At 71.8% G+C, this 17,304-nt stretch overlaps 1 protein-coding gene across 4 annotated transcripts; it reads right to left on the minus strand.

Annotated features, from left to right (window-relative positions):
* Nucleotides 1–321: 321 nt before the first annotated feature.
* DPF1 (double PHD fingers 1) lies at nucleotides 322–13,333 on the minus strand. Of its 4 annotated transcripts, none has more exons than XM_037884674.2 (12): nucleotides 12,812–13,333; nucleotides 7,875–8,035; nucleotides 6,011–6,118; nucleotides 5,495–5,622; nucleotides 5,203–5,289; nucleotides 4,852–4,930; nucleotides 4,166–4,297; nucleotides 3,077–3,127; nucleotides 2,128–2,247; nucleotides 1,580–1,692; nucleotides 1,277–1,358; nucleotides 322–1,140 (listed from the first exon to the last, which is right to left on the minus strand). In XM_037884674.2, the coding sequence occupies exons 1-12, from the start codon at nucleotides 12,892–12,894 to the stop codon at nucleotides 1,070–1,072; spliced, it is 1,215 nt and encodes a 404-aa protein (XP_037740602.1). In that variant the 5' UTR covers nucleotides 12,895–13,333; the 3' UTR covers nucleotides 322–1,069. The 4 variants fall into 4 exon arrangements, with proteins under 4 accessions (XP_037740602.1, XP_037740604.1, XP_037740601.1 ...); XM_037884676.2 differs by having other exon boundaries at nucleotides 5,203–5,292; nucleotides 6,026–6,118; nucleotides 12,812–13,332; XM_037884673.2 differs by having other exon boundaries at nucleotides 5,203–5,292; nucleotides 12,812–13,160.
* Nucleotides 13,334–17,304: the final 3,971 nt, after the last annotated feature.

Consider the following 17,304-nt stretch of genomic DNA (forward strand, 5'->3'; position numbering starts at 1 on the left):
ACTCCCTGTGTGCACCCCATCTCTGGGGGTGGGGGGGGCTGGGAGCCCAGACTCCTGGGTTCTCTCGCCAGCTCGGGGAGGGGAGTGGGGTCTTGGGGTTAGAGCGGGGGCGGTGGGAGCCTGGACTCCTGGGTTCTCTCGCCAGCTCTGGGGGCGGGGGTGGGTCTAGAGGTTAAAGAAGGGGGGGCTGGGAGCCCGGACTCCTGGGTTCTCTCGCCAGCTCTGGGGGCGGGGGTGGGTCTAGAGGTTAAAGAAGGGGGGGCTGGGAGCCCGGACTCCTGGGTTCTCTCGCCAGCTCCGGGGAGAAAAGACGCCAAGGCCGGGCCATGGACCATGGTTTAATGCACAGACAATCCAAGCACATTGCAGACAGCAGCACCAGCACGACACCATGAACCGGGGCGGGGGGGGCCGGGCTGGTGGCGGGAATTGCCCCCGGGCTGGCCACTGCTCATGCCCCCGCCGCCCCCTTTTTTACACCCCCCCCCCTTTTTTTTGAACCAGGAACAACAGAAAATAAACACCCACATCAAACAGCTTTAGTGAGGGGCACTGCCCCCCCCCGCGGTTCCTCTTGCACTAAAATAAATATGCCCCCGCTGGCTGGGGGGGGCCCCATGAGATGCAGCACCGGGGCCTGTGCCAGGGAATGGGGGAGCAGCAGTGAATGCATGAATCCCCCCACCCCAGCACTAAGGGCCTGGAACAGCTGGGGGGGGCAGTGCTCCCCCCCCCCCCCCGCACTGATGGTCCCCACCCAGCCCTGGGAAAAGGAAAACAAACAATTCTATTTCCACATCATGCAAAAGCCCCTTCCTTGCATCCCCCCAGCCAGTCGGGGGGGGGTCTCTGGGGAGCAGCCCCCCCCGGAGCACCCAGGCCCAGCACGCCCCGCCCCCCCACCTGGAGTTATGGCTTTGAGGAGGATTTTGGCTGGGGGGGGCATAGGAGCCCCCCTGGGTGCAGGGTTTGAGGGTGCTGGAGTCTGGGGGCGCATGGCCGGGGGGGTCCTCCCACTCACTCTGGTCGCGGTGCCCCCCCAGGGAGCCCTCTCGGGGGGGCAGCGGCTCTAGGTGAGTGTGATGTAAGCCGAGGCCTTGTCCTTCAGCAGCCGCAGGCACAGGTCACAGCTCCAGCTCCCTGTGGGCGGGGGGAGAGCGTCAGCCTGGCCCCCCGCCGGCCCCCAGCCGAACCCGCAGCCCCTCCCTGCAGGGGAGGCCCCGGCCCATCGGTCCCCCCAGCCAGCCGCGAGGGATTGGGGGAGCAGGGGGCTCACCTTCGGGGGGCTCTGCCATGGGGGGGCTCAAGCAGTACATGTGGTAGCCGCGGTCGCAGTCGTCACAGAACAGCAGCTGGTCCTGCCGGGCAGGGGGGGGAAAGGCAGGTCAGTGGGGGGGCAGTGACACCAGCCCTCCCCTGCGGGGCGCCGGGACCCACTCCCAGGAGGGGCAGGGGGAGGGGTGCAGGGAGTGGGCGGTCAGGGCCTGGCAGGTTCGGGGGGGGAGGGGCTGGCGCGTGCAGGGAACGGGGGGCTGCAGGGTGCTGGGAGTGGGGGGCCGCGGGGGCGGGGGCGGCTCACGTCGTTCTCCGAGGTGCCGCAGAGGCTGCAGGATTTGCACTCGATGCACTGCCAGCGATAGGTGCGCACGGCCGCCGTCATGTTCACGGTGAACTGCAGGCACGAGGGGTGACCTGCGGGGGCACAGAGCGGGGAGAGTCGGGGGTGGCCCAGAGCAAGCGACTCCCCCCACTGCTTCCCCGCTACCACCTGCCAAGCCTGGGAATCTGCCCCCGCCAGGGCAGGGTGAGGCCAGGCTGAGACCCAGCACATTCAGGACACCAGCCGCAGCCGCAACGAGCCCCCCAGCCGGGGGCGTCCCAGGCCTGCTCCCGCCCCCCCCAGCAGGGGAGCGAAATGCAGAACAGCTCAGCCCGGCCTCATTTGCCCCCGGGCTGGGGGGGGGGAACGGAGGGGGGGACGACACCTCGTCCTCCGCACACGCCCAGAGCAGGGCTCACCCCCTCCAGCAGGGGCAGCGCGACCAGCCGCGCCCGGCTCTGTCCCCTGCCAGCTCCCCCCGTCACACCCGCGCCCCCGGCTGCCCCGGCCTGGCCGGGGGTCGTTACCGGAGCGCCCGCAGTCCGCGCAGGAGATGAGATCCTCGGGGCAGCCGGTTTTCTTGGCGCCGCCGAGACAGAAATCACAGTACCCGTTGGGAATGACCGAGCCGTCCGGAGCTTTCTTAGCTGGAAAACAGCGAGCAGGGGCGGAGATGAAGGGGGTGCAACAGGCTCGGCCCCATGCAGCCCCCCCACTAACACTGCCCCCACCTCCACCCCTGGCCCTGGGGCACCCGACACAGCCCGGTACCAATGTGGAATCCCTGGGTGACGCAACAAGCCAACCCTCCCCCCCCTGCAACCTCCCCCTGCTGCGAGCTTCCTCCGCACAGTGCCCTGGCAGACTGACGCTGCCCCCAGCTGCCCACCCGCGGTCTTCCAGGGCCCTGCAGACCCCGCTCCGGGGGGGAGCCAGGAGCCAGCGGGTTTTTGTGTTTTTCTCCCTTTTCTGGCTGGGAAGAGTCAGCCCAGCCTTGGCCCCGGGGCCACCTGGGCAGCTCCCAGGGAGGAATCTCACTCAGAGCGTTTTCCTCCCAGGGGCCGGGCGCAGTCGGGGTGAGATCCGGGAGAGCTGCTCCGGCCCAGCCCCCGGCGCCGGGCACGGACACACGCCGAGCTCTCGGGCCGGATGGTCCCCGGGCCTGAAACTGCACCAATCTGAGTCCTCCGAACCTCTCCCAGCAAACGGGCTTTGGCTCCCTCCTGTCTGAGATCACAGCCCCATGGGGCACTAGGGGGCGCTGGGTGGCACTAGGGGGCACTGGGCTGCAGGACGGGGGGCTCGGCGGGGGGCCTCTCCCCTGGCAGGCAGGGCTGGCCCTGCTGCCCCAGTCAGTCACTTTCCTCCTTTCCAGGTCCCCTTCAAGGCCTCAAACTGGGGCCGGGGCACTGGGCCACGTGTCGGGCCTGAGAGCCGGGTTGGGGGCCCTGCCCCCCCGGGGTGTGGGGGGGTTACCTGTGTGTCTGCGCTGGTTCTCGGGGACCCAATTCAATTCTTTGTAAAACTCTGATGGGAACAGCAAAAACCAGACAGAATGAGGTTAAAGCCAGCTGCCCCCCCCAAGTCCAGCTCCCCAACAGACGGAGATTGGGGGGAGTCACCCACCCAGACACCCCTGACTAGAGCGTGGGCCCTGGGGGGAGGAGCCCAGTCCTGTGAGCCCCCAGGGCTCCCTGGCACCCCCCAGAGCAAAGGGACCTCCGGTGGGGGGCTGGACATGGAGCAGGAGGTAGAATGGGGCCAGGCTGGTTCCCCCCAAAACTACCCCCCCACTGAACAATTAGAAACCAGGCAGCACCCCCCCCCAACAGTGACCCCAAGAGTGACCCCAGCAGTGGGGTGCTGCAGGGCCCCTCCCCCCCCCGCCAACAGTCACCCGGCTGTGGGGCGCTGCAGGGCCCCTCCCCCCCCCAACAGTCACCCGGCTGTGGGGCGCTGCAGGGCCCCCCCCCGCCCACCAACAGTCACCCGGCTGTGGGGCGCTGCAGGGCCCTTGCCCCCCCCCCAGCAGTCACCCGGCTGTGGGGCGCTGCAGGGCCCTTGCCCCCCCCGCCCACCAACAGTCACCCGGCTGTGGGGCGCTGCAGGGCCCTTCCCCCCCCCCCCGCCAACAGTCACCCGGCTGTGGGGCGCTGCAGGGCCCCTCCCCCCCCCCAACAGTCACCCGGCTGTGGGGCGCTGCAGGGCCCCCCCCCGCCCACCAACAGTCACCCGGCTGTGGGGCGCTGCAGGGCCCTTGCCCCCCCCCCCAGCAGTCACCCGGCTGTGGGGCGCTGCAGGGCCCTTGCCCCCCCTGCCCACCAACAGTCACCCGGCTGTGGGGCGCTGCAGGGCCCTTGCCCCCCCCGCCCACCAACAGTCACCCGGCTGTGGGGCGCTGCAGGGCCCTTCCCCCCCCCCCCCGCCAACAGTCACCCGGCTGTGGGGCGCTGCAGGGCCCCCCCCCCCAACAGTCACCCGGCTGTGGGGCGCTGCAGGGCCCCCCCCCCAGCAGTCACCCGGCTGTGGGGCGCTGCAGGGCCCCGCGGGGTCCCCGGGGCTCACGCTTGTGGTTGTTCTTGCGGGGCGGGGGCAGGGGGTGTCGCTCCGCGTTCTCCTCGCCCTCCTCCTCCGCCAGGTGGGTGTGGGTGTAGTGATAACTCAGCCCCGGCCGGTTCTTGTAGCGCTTCCCGCAGGCTGGAGGGAGGGCAGGGTCAGACCCCCAAACCAGCCCCCTCCTCGCCAGCCCCCCTCCTCTCCAGCCCCCCGCTGGGAATCCCGCGGGCTGGAGGGAGGGCAGGGTCAGACCCCCAAACCAGCCCCCCGCCTCGCCAGCCCCCCTCCTCTCCAGCCCCCCACTGGGAATCCCGCAGGCTGGGAGCTGAGGGGGTGCGCCCTGCCTTGCCGCCCCGGACGCCTGGGTCCCATCCACACCCCAGAGCCGGGGGCTGTAGGGCCCCCTAGTGGCGAGTGCCCTGCGTTGCCGTCCCGGACGCCTGGGTCCCATCCACACCCCAGAGCTGGGGGTTGTAGGGCCCCCTAGTGCCCTACATTGCCGCCCCGGACGCCTGGGTCCCATCCACACCCCAGAGCCGGGGGTTGTAGGGCCCCCTAGTGGCGAGTGCACTACATTGCCGCCCCGGACGCCTGGGTCCCATCCACATCCCAGAGCCGGGGGTTGTAGGACTCCCTAGTGGCGAGTGTCCTGCCTTGCCGTCCCGGACGCCTGGGTCCCATTGCCACACACTCACTGTCGCAGACGTAAGGCTTGTCACGGTCCTCCAGTGAGGGGGCGTCCTGCCTCTTCCGCATGCCCCCGATCCCGTAGGCCTGGGGGGCCGGGAATGGGGTGAGATGCAGCTGGACAGCACCCCCCCGGCTCCCACCCCAGGGCCAGCACAGAGCCAACAAGGGTGGGGATGCCCCGGGGGGCTGGGCTCCCACCAGCTCCCCCTCCCCCATACACCTCCCCATCCCCTTCTCCCCAGCTCCCCGCCCCCACAGACCCCCCCCGCCCCCTTCACCCCAGCTCCCCACCCCCATACACCCCCCCTTCCCCCATCATCCCAGCTCCCCCTCCCCCACAGACCCCCCCGCTCCACCTTGCCCTTGGCCTTGTTCTTGCGCCGGGGGATGTCGTCCTCCAGGTCGTCGCCCTCCAGGTCGTGGGGGAACTCGCCTGCCTGCTGCTTCTGCCACAGATGGGGGGGGGGGTCAGAGCCGGGGGGGGGGTCAGAGCCCTGCCCCCCCACAGCACCGCCACGCCAGGGAGCCCCCCAGGGATGGGCTGGGGGCAGGGACCGAACGCAAGGGGGGCTCACCCCTGGGAGGGATCGGGGGGCCCTTGGGGGGAGATTGGTGCCCCAAGGGGGGGTCGCGGGGGGGGGTCCTCACCTGACAGTCCAGCACCAGCTCCTCCTCCTTCAGCTCCGTTTTCTTGTCCCCAGTCTCGGCGCAGAGCAGGGCCTCCAGCACCGGCCCCTCCGGGAGCCCCCCCTCCTTCTTCAGGGGGGCCTCGCAGTCTGGGGGGGCATCACGTCAGAGCGGCTGGGCAGGGCCCCCAAATACAGACCCCCCCCCAGGTGCTCCGACACCTTCGGAGAGACCCCCCGGTAACGCCCCACGGCTGCAATTCACCTAAATGCCGGCCAGACGACCTCCCGCCACGCACCGCGGTCACGTGGGGCTGTAATTAGGGGGTGCCCCCCACCCCTAGGCTCTGATCTCCCTCAGCGTTACCATGGAAACCAACTGAGCCCCCCAACGGCCCCCCTCCTCCCAACCGCAGCCTCGCCTGCCCCCCCCAAAGCCCCTGGTGCGGGGGGCTGAGAGCACCAGGATCAGAATCTCCCCCCTTCCCTCATGCCCCCCCCCGATCGCCCCCCCATCCCCGCCCCCCCGGTTCCTTACCGATCTTGAACTCACAAGGCCTCAGCCGCGGGTCCTCCAGGATGTTCAGCCGCCGTTTCTTGCGCCAGCAGCGGGCCGGGTACGTGTAGATCTGCCCCGGGGCCAGGCCTGGGGGGGGCACATGAAATGAGCCCCTAGAGTCCCCCCCCCATCCCCAGTCTTCATAGCCCCACAGCTCGGCTGCAGGGGCTGCGGGTGGCGACGGGGGGGGCATCGGCCGGGCTGGGGGGGCCCAGGGCGAGACTGAGGGTCGGGAGTGGGGGGCACCGGCAAGGCTGTGGGTCAGGGCGGTGCCGGCAGGTCAGGGGGGGCTGCAGGTCGGGGGGGGGGCACTGGCTAGGCTGGGGGGGCTGCGGGTCGGGAGAGGGGGGCACTGGCAGGGCTGGGCTGGGCGGGGGCTGCGGGTCGGGAGTGAGGGGCACCGGCAGGGCTGGGCTGGGCTGGGGGGCTGCGGGTCGGGAGTGAGGGGCACCGGCAGGGCTGGGCTGGGCTGGGGGGCTGCGGGTCGGGAGTGAGGGGCACCGGCAGGGCTGCGGGTCGGGGGCTGCGGGTCGGGAGTGGGGGGCACCGGCAGGGCTGGGGGTCGGGGGCTGCGGGTCTGGGGTGAGGGGCACCGGCAGGGCTGGGCTGGGCTGGGGGGCTGCGGGTCGGGAGTGAGGGGCACCGGCAGGGCTGGGCTGGGCTGGGGGGCTGCGGGTCGGGAGTGAGGGGCACCGGCAGGGCTGGGCTGGGCTGGGAGGCTGCGGGTCGGGAGTGGGGGGCACCGGCAGGGCTGCGGGTCGGGGGTGGGGGGCACCGGCAGGGCTGGGCTGGGTTGGGGGGCTGCAGGTCGGGAGTGAGGGTCACCGGCAGGGCTGGGCTGGGCTGGGGGGCTGCAGGTCGGGAGTGAGGGGCACCGGCACGGCTGCGGGTCGGGGGCTGCGGGTCGGGAGTGGGGGGCACCGGCAGGGCTGCGGGTCGGGGGTGAGGGGCACCGGCAGGGCTGGGCTGGGTTGGGGGGCTGCAGGTCGGGAGTGAGGGTCACCGGCAGGGCTGGGCTGGGCTGGGGGGCTGCAGGTCGGGAGTGAGGGGCACGGGCAGGGCTGCGGGTCGGGGGCTGCGGGTCGGGAGTGGGGGGCACCGGCAGGGCTGCGGGTCGGGGGTGAGGGGCACCGGCAGGGCTGGGCTGGGTTGGGGGGCTGCGGGTCGGGGGTGAGGGGCACCGGCAGGGCTGGGCTGGGCTGGGGGGCTGCGGGTCGGGAGTGAGGGGCACCGGCAGGGCTGGGCTGGGCTGGGAGGCTGCGGGTCGGGAGTGGGGGGCACCGGCAGGGCTGCGGGTCGGGAGTGAGGGGCACCGGCAGGGCTGGGCTGGGCTGGGGGGCTGCGGGTCGGGAGTGGGGGGCACCGGCAGGGCTGCGGGTCGGGGGTGAGGGGCACCGGCAGGGCTGGGCTGGGTTGGGGGGCTGCGGGTCGGGAGTGGGGGGCACCGGCAGGGCTGCGGGTCGGGGGCTGCGGGTCGGGAGTGGGGGGCACCGGCAGGGCTGGGCTGGGCTGGGCTGGGAGGCTGCGGGTCGGGAGTGAGGGGCACCGGCAGGGCTGGGCTGGGCTGGGGGGCTGCAGGTCGGGAGTGAGGGGCACCGGCAGGGCTGCGGGTCGGGGGCTGCGGGTCGGGAGTGAGGGGCACTGGCAGGGCTGGGCTGGGCGGGGGCTGCGGGTCGGGAGTGAGGGGCACCGGCAGGGCTGCGGGTCGGGAGTGAGGGGCACCGGCAGGGCTGGGCTGGGCTGGGGGGCTGCGGGTCGGGAGTGAGGGGCACCGGCAGGGCTGGGCTGGGCTGGGGGGCTGCGGGTCGGGAGTGGGGGGCACCGGCAGGCCTGGGGGGCTCACCTGGCCCCCGGTGGGTCTTCTCCATCCAGATGTAGCAGTTGTTCTGGGCCACGCCGGTCTGCGAGTCGAGGAAGGGCAGGCGCAGGCTGCGCTCGGCGCAGAGCCGGGCATTGTAGCTGCGACAGTGCTCGATGGCCTCGCGGTAGAACTCCTCCCCCAGGCTGGCGAGACGGGGGGTCAGGGGGGCTGGCCCGGCCCGGCCCCCCGACCCCCCAGAGCCTCTGAGCTCTCCCCCCACCCCCCACGTCCCGGCATCACCCCCAGCCCCACGGCCCGCACCCGCCACGCGGCCCCCCAGCCACACCCGGGGGCTGCCCGGCCCCACGCCCCCCAGCCAGGGAGTCTGGTGGGCAGGCGGGAAGGTCTGGGAGAGCCCGGCTGGGGTGTCTGGGGCAGCCAGAGGGGGCAGGTTGGGGGAAGACACGGGGGGGGGGTCCTATGGGACAAGCTGGGGGTGAAGGTTGGGAGGGTACGGGGTCAGGCTGGGGGATGTGGGGGGGTTGGGGGTGGAGGTTGGGGGGTCCGGGGGAGGTCTGGGGGGGGAGGTTGGGGGGTCCAGGGGAGGTCTGGGGGCAGGCTGAGGGGGTCGGGGGAGGCTGGGGGGGGAGGTTGGGGGGTCCAGGGGAGGGCTGGGGGGGAGGTTGGGGGGTCCGGGGGAGGGCTGGGGGCCAGGCTGGGGGGGGAGGTTGAGGGGTCCGGGGCAGGTCTGGGGGGCAGGCTGGGGGGGGAGGTTGGGGGGTCCGGGGGAGGTCTGGGGGGAAGGCTGGGGGGGAGGTTGGGGGGTCCGGGGCAGGTCTGGGGGGCAGGCTGGGGGGGGAGGTTGGGGGGTCCGGGGCAGGTCTGGGGGGCAGGCTGGGGGGGGGGGTTGAGGGGTCCGGGGGAGGTCTGGGGGGAAGGCTGGGGGGGGGGGTTGAGGGGTCCGGGGGAGGTCTGGGGGGGAGGCTGGGGGGGTTGAGGGGTCTGGGGGAGGTCTGGGGGGCAGGCTGGGGGGGGAGGTTGGGGGGTCCGGGGGAGGTCTGGGGGGGAGGCTGGGGGGGGGAGGTTGGGGGGGTCCGGGGGAGGTCTGGGGGGGGAGGTGGGGGGGAGGTTGAGGGGTCCGGGGGAGGGCTGGGGGGGGAAGTTGGGGGGTCCAGGGGAGGTCGGGGGGGGAGGTTGAGGGGTCCGGGGGAGGGCTGGGGGGGGAGTTGGGGGGTACAGGGAGGTCGGGGGGGGAGGTTGAGGGGTCCGGGGGAGGGCTGGGGGGAGGCTGGGGGGGAAGTTGGGGGGTCCAGGGGAGGCCTGGGGGGGGAGGGAGGTTGGGGGGTCCGGGGGAGGGAGGGGGGGGAGGTTGGGGGGTCCAGGGGAGGTCGGGGAGGGAGGTTGGGGGGCCCGGGGGGGCCCGGCTCTCACTCACCCCTGGAGCGGCTCCTGCCCGGCTGAGCCCATCCCGCGCCCGCCCCGGGCTCCGGCCCGGTTTCATTCATTCCCCAGCCGGGGGGAGCCCATCGCCCCCCCGCCGCGCCCCGGTGCACGCCGGGAGATGCTGCCCCCCCCCGCACCCCCCCTTGGCTGCGGTCCTGCCCCGGGCCCGTCCCGGGCTGCGCGAGGAGGCGCTGGGTGCAATGGCGGGGGGGGCACGGGGGGGTCACAGCTGGAAGCGGGCAGGGACTACAGCTCCCAGCATGCCCCGCGCTTGACAGCTGGCAGGCCCGCCTCCCGAGGGGGCGGATTGGCTGGGCCTGGGGGGGGTCACTCAGCGAGGGAGGGACCTGGGGGGCTCAGGGAAGGTGCAAACGGAAGGGGGGGCGGACCGGAGTCACAGCCCCCCTCTGCTCCCCTTGCATCCCAGCCCCGCCCCCCTTTACCCCCCCCCTTTGTATCCCGCCCCGGCCCCCCTCAGTGTCAGGGGAGATGGGGGTGGGGGTTGTGAGTGGAGCCCCCTCCCTGCACCATCACCCCCTTGCAACTGGGATCAGGGCGGGGCCCTGCCGTGGGGATGGGGCCAGAGGGGTGGGGGGCCCAGCTTACAGTGGGGGGGCTCAGCTGATCCAAGCACGACCCTTTCCCCAGGAAGTTAAAATGAATCTGATCTGACCACCCCCCCACTCGGAGTAGGGGGCGGGGTCCCCAAGGTCCAGGACAGACCCCACCTCTGACCTCCCACCCCCTTGTAGCATCTGGAGTCTCCGGTGCGGGGGCTCCTTTACTGGACTGCAGGGGGTCGGGGGGGACAGCAGGCCCTGACCTAACTCATTGGCCAGTCGCTCCTGGGAACGGAACCCAGGAGTCCTGGCTCCCAGCCCCCCTGCTCTGACCACTAGACCCCGCCCCCCAGCTGGGGAGAGAACCCAGGAGTCCTGGCTCCCAGCCCCCCTGCTCTGACCACTAGACCCCCCCCCCCAGCTGGGGAGAGAACCCAGGAGTCCTGGCCCCCAGCCCCCCTGCTCTGACCACTAGACCCCCCACCCCTCTCCCAGAGCTGGGGAGAGAACCCAGGCGTCCTGGCCCCCAGACCCCTGCTCTGACCACTAGACCCCCCACCCCTCTCCCAGAGCGGGGGGGAGAACCCAGGCGTCCCGGCTCCCATCCGTCCTGGCTCCCAGCCCCCTGCTCTGACCACTAGACCCCCCACTCCCCTCCCAGAGCTGGGAGAGAACCCAGGCGTCCTGCCCCCCGGGTGACCTTGGGCCTCGGTTTTCCACCTGTGACATGGGGCTAATGGCCCTGCCCTTGTCTCTTCAAGCTGCGAGCTCGGGACCGTCTCTCGCGGCTGGGGCAGCGCCCGGCCGGGCTCCGGGCAGGCACCTCCCGTGGCCCGGGGACCCCCCGCAGCCAGGGGCCCGGGGAGGGCGGGGCGGGGATAATGAGATGCTAATGAGGGCCCTGCTGCCTGCGTGATGAGGCACCATTCGCTCCCTCGCGAGGGGTTAACCCTTCGGCCTCCGGCGGGGAGCTCTAACCACTAGACCCCCCCCCAGCTGGGGAGAGAACCCAGGAGTCCTGGCCCCCAGCCCCCTGCTCTGACCACTAGACCACCCCCCCAGCCCCCAGATCTGGGGGGAGAACCCAGGAGTCCTGGCCCCCAGCCCCCTGCTCTCATGACCACTAGACACACCACCCCCCAAGCCTGGGGAGAGGAACCCAGGAGTCCTGGCCCCCAGGCCCCCTGCTGCTAACCACTAGACCACCCCCCCCAGGCTGGGGGCAAGAACCCAGGAGTCCTGGCCCCCAGGGGCCCCCCCTGCTCTTGACCACTAGACCACCCCCCCCAGCTGGGGGGAAGAACCCCAGGAGTCCCTGGCCCCCAGCCCCCTGGCTCTAAACCACTAGACCACCCCCCCAGCTGGGGGAGAGAACCCAGGATAGCCTGGCCCCCAGCCCCTGCTCTAACCCTAGACCACCACCCCCCAGCTGGGGGGAGAACCCAGGAGTCCTGGGGCCCCCAGCCCCCCTGCTGTAACCACTAGACCACCCCCCCCAGCTGGGGAGAGAACCCAGGAGTCCTGGCCCCCAGCCCCCTGCTCTAACCACTAGACCACCACCCCCAGCTGGGGAGAGAACCCAGGAGTCCTGGCCCCCAGCCCCCTGCTCTAACCACTAGACCACACACACCCCCAACCTGGGGAGAGAACCCAGGAATCCTGGCCCCCAGCCCCCTGCTCTAACCACTAGACCACCCCCCCAGCTGGGGAGAGAACCCAGGAGTCCTGGCCCCCAACCCCCTGCTCTAACCACTAGACCACCCCCCCAGCTGGGGAGAGAACCCAGGAGTCCTGGCCCCCAGCCCCCTGCTCTAACCACTAGACCACACACACCCCCAAGCTGGGGAGAGAACCCAGGAGTCCTGGCCCCCAACCCCCTGCTCTAACCACTAGACCACCCCCCCCCAGCTGGGGGGAGAACCCAGGAGTCCTGGCCCCCAGCCCCCTGCTGTAACCACTAGACCACCCCCCCCCAGCTGGGGAGAGAACCCAGGAGTCCTGGCTCCCAGCCCCCTGCTCTAACCACTAGACCACCCCCCCAGCTGGGGAGAGAACCCAGGAGTCCTGGCTAACCAGTTTTAGCCCTGGCACTGGGAGGGGGTCTAATGGTAGCGCAGGGGGGACTGGCAGTCGGGACTAGTCCCAGCTCTGCTACAGACCTTTAGCGAATCCCTTCCCCACTCCATGCCTCAGTTTCCCCCGACCCAGGAGCCGAGTGTCATTAAACACGTCACGGGGGTGCTTAGGACAGAACCATCTCAGGCCAGGCGGGGAGGGGCTGCGGCTGCACCCCTCAGCCCCCCACATGCGGCAGCAGCAGCAGCGACCCCCCCGCTGGGTGGAAGACACCTGCCTAGACCCACGGCCCCTGTCCAGAGCGGGCGGAGGTGTGGGGCCAGAGGTGATGGGCGTTTCTGGGGATGGACAGACAGAAGGGGCTGTACGGGGGGGGGGGGGGGGGGGATGGCTCTGGACGGGGACAGATCGAGGGGGGTGGGGCTGGCGATGGACCCAGGGATCTGGGTGGGGATGGGGCTGGACCTGTGTGGGCGCGTGGGGCTGGAGGGACAGATGGGGCTGGGTCAGGGGCTGGCTGGCTCAGAAGGATGTGTGGGGCTGGTCGGGGGGTGGGGTGGCCGGGGGGGAAGGTGGGGCTGGCTCTGGCCCAGGCCCCTGACCCCCCCAAGGAACTTTGTCCCCCTGGCACCGCGACAGCCGCCCCCCTGCCCGCGGTAACTGGGCCGGGGGGCTCGGCCCCGCCCCCCGCCGACCGGCCTGAATCCGGACCCCCCGGCCCGCCGCACAATGGAATCTGCCGCCCCCCCGTGCGCCCCCCCCCCGGGGGAGCCGGCGCCGGCACAGCGCGAGCCCCCCGGGAGGGGATTCAAGCGGTGCGGGGGGGGGGCGGGGCTTGGGGGGGGCATCAGCTGCACAATGGAGGCGCCCCCCGCTCGGCGCCCCCGGCCCGGTACTCACGACTTGAGCGGGTTGTGCACCGCCGCGGCCATCCCCGCAGCCCGGCTCCGCGCCCGGCTCGCCGCAGCCCGCTGCAGCTTCATTCATTCCCCGGGGCTGCCGTGGGGCAGGGGCAGCCAATCGGGGGCCTCCCAAAACTCCAGCTGCATCCTGGGAAACGTAGTCCTGCCCCCCCCCCCCGGTAAGGCAGGCCGGGGCCGTGCACGCAGGGGGAGGTGCCCCCCCCCCCCGCCCGCAGGGAGGGGCAATTCCACCTTCCTCTGGTTCCCAATGGCCGGGGGCTTCACTGCGGGGGGGGTCCCCAGAGCACCGGCTGGGGGTGGCTCATGTGACAGGGCAGAGGGCACAGGTGTGTGGGGGGGGGTCATGGCAGATGGGGAGGGTCTGTGTGTGAAAACCTTCAGCTCCGCTTATCTGACCCCCCTCCCCTCCGTCGGTTCTGTCTAGAGATGGGGGGGGCTGTGAGCTCGGGGGGGGCCTGAGCAAATGCCAGACGGGCAGCAGCCTGAGGGGGAGGATCCCCCCCGCAGTCATGGCAGCATCTAGACTGAGGCTCCAGCCCAAAGCACAGACCCAGGTCCCCGCCCCAGATCAGGGCCCTGTCGCCTGGGTCCCAGCCAATGTCCAGCCCCCCGGCCAGCCCCACCCTGACACCAAACCCCCTCCCACAGGCTCTGCCTGGGCTGGAACGCACGGGTCACGGCTGGCACCGGCGCACGCCCCACATGTGGGGGTCACGCAAGGGAATTGTCACCTGCTGGCCCTTTCTGTGTGCCCACGGACACAGCTTGAAACAGAACCCAGGAGTCCTGGCTTCCCGCCCCCTGCTCCAGCCACCAGCCCCCACTCCTCTCCCAGGGCTGGGGAGAGAACCCAGGAGCCCTGGTGCCCAGCCCCCCCTGCTCTAAACACCAGCCCCCACGCCCCTCCCAGAGCTGGGGCGAGAACCCAGGAGTCCTGGCTTCCAGCCCCCCTGCTCTAGCCACCAGCCCCCACTCCCCACCCAGAGCTGGGGCGAGAACCCAGGAGTCCTGGTGCCCAGCCCCCCTGCTCTAGCCACCAGCCCCCACTCCCCTCGCAGAGCTGGGGAGAGAACCCAGGAGTCCTGGTGCCCAGCCCCATGCCCCCGTATGGAGCTGACACGTGCTACACTAGTGCCAGCTGTTGTGACTGGAGCCATGTCCCGAGATGGTCTGAGGCCTGGCGGGGCCCAGGCTGGCGTGGGGGGGGGGGTTTCTCCTGCCAGCTGGGGGGTTCGCTGGGGGCATCCCAGGAGCTGGAAATTCCCCAACCTTCCTTTGCTGCAGCGGCTTCCCCTGGGCGGGGAGGGCAGGCTTGGCAGAGAGCCCATCCCAGCGACCCCAGCTCCACCCAGCGAGAGCAGCCCGCATGGCCCCGGCCTTTGTCCAGCCCCCCACTGCCCTTCCGAGCCGAGCTGGCCGCCTGCTTCCCCTGCGCCCAGGGACCGCCCATGCCAGCCAACGGGAACCTGCCTCTGCCAGGCCACCAGCCTCGCTGGGATTGCAGCAGTGCCCAGCTGGGACTGGGGGCCCCGTCCAGACCCCGACCGGCCGGGGGCTGCACAGACCCAAAGGGAGACACACCCTGCCCCCAAGGGCTCACAGGTAGGATTTTTATCACCATTTTGCCCCTTGGGAAGCTGAGGCAAGGACAGATGCGGGGACTTGGCCATGGTCACATAGGGAGTCCATGGCAAAGGTGGGAATTGAACCCTGATCTCCTGGGTCCCAGTCCAGTGCCTGCCCCCTGTGATACATGGCGGGGCTCCACATTAAACAGCTGCCCCCCCCCCCCCAAGGCACGTCTCCTTTAAGAGCCGGTGAGCATCTCTGGCTGCTGGTTACCGTAGCAACCACAAGTGATCCATTTCCTTATTCGAGATAAGGCAAATATATATATCTATCTATATCTGTCTCCCCTCCCCCGCTGCAGCCGTCGCAGCTCCGGGGGATGATGGGAAATCTGCGGGGGGGGGGTGGGGGGCGGCATCTCCTGTGCACTGGTTTGCACCCACCGGCAACCCTGGAGTGGGAGGATGGGCTGGGTGATGGAGCCCCCATGGGGCACTGACCTGCTGCCCTGCCCATATCCCACTGCTGACACCAATGTCACCCCCTACTGAGCAGGAGCGGGCATCTGGGCCCTGGAAGGGCGGATCCTGGCGGTAGGGGACTCAGGGAGGCGAAAGCTGGGTGAGCACAGGGTGTTATGTGTTTGTTTCCACTCTGTAGCCCAGTCCAGTCCAGGAAGCCCCCCAGGGAGCCCAGCCAGCAGATCACGCCGAGCGGCTCGAACCATCGAGCGGCTGGTCTCCCCAAGAGTCGAAACTTGCTTGTACACTGGGAAAATTCCCTCGGACGGCAGGGACAGACAGTACCCCCAGGGTGCCGGTCGCGCCCAACTGCTGGCTTCTCTGCGATGAGTTCAGTCAGGCCTCAGCCCAGCTGGCAGGAATCACCCCACACGCCCCCCATGTCTGGCAGGGGGAGGAGCTGGAACTGGATGAGCCAGGGGGTGGGGGGGCGCTGAGACTTCAGGGCAGTGCCAAGGCTCTGGCAGAAGTGTGGGGTGGGGGGTTCTCCGCAGCTGCCAGGACTGTACCCCCGCACGGGGTGGATTTGACATTGGTTGGGCTCCTTCTATTGGCCAGTGACCCTCTGGATTTCAGGGCACTGGAGCCCAGGGCTGGGCTAGCAGGGGCTCCAGGTCGGGAGTGAGGGGCACCAGCAGACCTGGGGGGGGAGCCCAGGGCTGGGCTGGCAGGGGCTGCGGGTCGGGAGTGAGGGGCACCAGCAGACCTGGGGGGGGAGCCCAGGGCTGGGCTGGCAGGGGCTGCGGGTCGGGAGTGAGGGGCACCGGCAGAGCTGGGGGGGGGCAGGTGGCTGCAGGTTGGGAGTGAGGGGCACCAGCAGACCTCGGGGGGGGGGAGCCCAGGGCTGGGCTGGCAGGGGCTGCGGGTCGGGAGTGAGGGGCACCGGCAGAGCTGGGGGGGGGGAGCAGGGGGCTGCGGGTCGGGAGTGAGGGGCACCGGCAGAGCTGCGGGGGGGAGCAGGGGGCTGCGGGTCGGGAGTGAGGGGCACCGGCAGAGCTGCGGGGGGGAGCAGGGGGCTGCGGGTCGGGAGTGAGGGGCACCGGCAGGGCTGGGGGGGGAAGCAGGGGGCTGCGGGTCGGGAGTGAGGGGCACCGGCAGAGCTGGGGGGGGAGCAGGGGGCTGCGGGTCGGGAGTGAGGGGCACCGGCAGAGCTGGGGGGGGAGCAGGGGGCTGCGGGTCGGGAGTGAGGGGCACCGGCAGAGCTGGGGGGGGGAGCAGGGGGCTGCGGGTCGGGAGTGAGGGGCACCGGCAGAGCTGGGGGGGGGAGCAGGGGGCTGCGGGTCGGGAGTGAGGGGCACCGGCAGAGCTGGGGGGGGGAGCAGGGGGCTGCGGGTCGGGAGTGAGGGGCACCGGCAGAGCTGGGGGGGGGGAGCAGGGGGCTGCGGGTCGGGAGTGAGGGGCACCGGCAGAGCTGGGGGGGGGGGAGAAGCAGGGGGCTGCGGGTCGGGAGTGAGGGGCACCGGCAGAGCTGGGGGGGGGGGAGAAGCAGGGGGCTGCGGGTCGGGAGTGGGGGGCACCGGCAGAGCTGGGGGGGGGAGCAGGGGGCTGCGGGTCGGGAGTGAGGGGCACCGGCAGAGCTGGGGGGGGGAGCAGGGGGCTGCGGGTCGGGAGTGAGGGGCACCGGCAGAGCTGGGGGGGGAGAAGCAGGGGGCTGCGGGTTGGGAGTGAGGGGCACCGGCAGAGCTGGGGGGGGAGAAGCAGGGGGCGGCGGGTCGGGAGTGAGGGGCACCGGCAGAGCTGGGGGGGGAGCAGGGGGCTGCGGGTCGGGAGTGAGGGGCACCGGCAGAGCTGGGGGGGGGAGCAGGGGGCTGCGGGTCGGGAGTGAGGGGCACCGGCAGAGCTGGGGGGGGGGGGAGAAGCAGGGGGCTGCGGGTCGGGAGTGAGGGGCACCGGCAGAGCTGGGGGGGGGGGAGAAGCAGGGGGCTGCGGGTCGGGAGTGAGGGGCACCGGCAGAGCTGGGGGGGGGAGCAGGGGGCTGCGGGTCGGGAGTGAGGGGCACCGGCAGAGCTGGGGGGGGAAGCAGGGGGCTGCGGGTCGGGAGTGAGGGGCACCGGCAGAGCTGGGGGGGGAGAAGCAGGGGGCTGCGGGTCGGGAGTGAGGGGCACCGGCAGAGCTGGGGGGGGAGCAGGGGGCTGCGGGTCGGGAGTGAGGGGCACCGGCAGAGCTGGGGGTCCCCTGGCCTGGCGGGGGAGTTGGGAGGGTGCCTTGTGGAGGCGGTGGTGGGAGCTGTATCCAGGTTGGGGGCCAGGCTGGGGGAGGGGTAAGTGGGGCGTTTCCTGTTGCCGGATGAGAACTAGGTGCGGCAGCTGCATCCCCCCCCCCAGCCCCCTGGAGTCCCCCCTTCTCCCAACACAGACCCCCACCGCCACCCCCAGTGTGA

This window comes from Chelonia mydas, chromosome 23 (genome assembly GCF_015237465.2).
Source record: "Chelonia mydas isolate rCheMyd1 chromosome 23, rCheMyd1.pri.v2, whole genome shotgun sequence".
In the NCBI taxonomy this organism is placed as follows: domain Eukaryota; kingdom Metazoa; phylum Chordata; order Testudines; family Cheloniidae; genus Chelonia; species Chelonia mydas.

Bases quoted from the DNA above. Each gene is read 5' to 3' on its own strand.
- DPF1 (XM_037884673.2), bottom strand. From the start codon at position 12,894: ATGAAGCTGCAGCGGGCTGCGGCGAGCCGGGCGCGGAGCCGGGCTGCG. The intron at 5,623-6,010 runs GTAAGGAACCGG...ATGCCCCCCCAG, and splicing joins GCCTTGTGAGTTCAAGATCG to ACTGCGAGGCCCCCCTGAAG. The intron at 1,141-1,276 runs GTGAGCCCCCTG...CCCCGCCCACAG, and splicing joins CATGGCAGAGCCCCCCGAAG to GGAGCTGGAGCTGTGACCTG.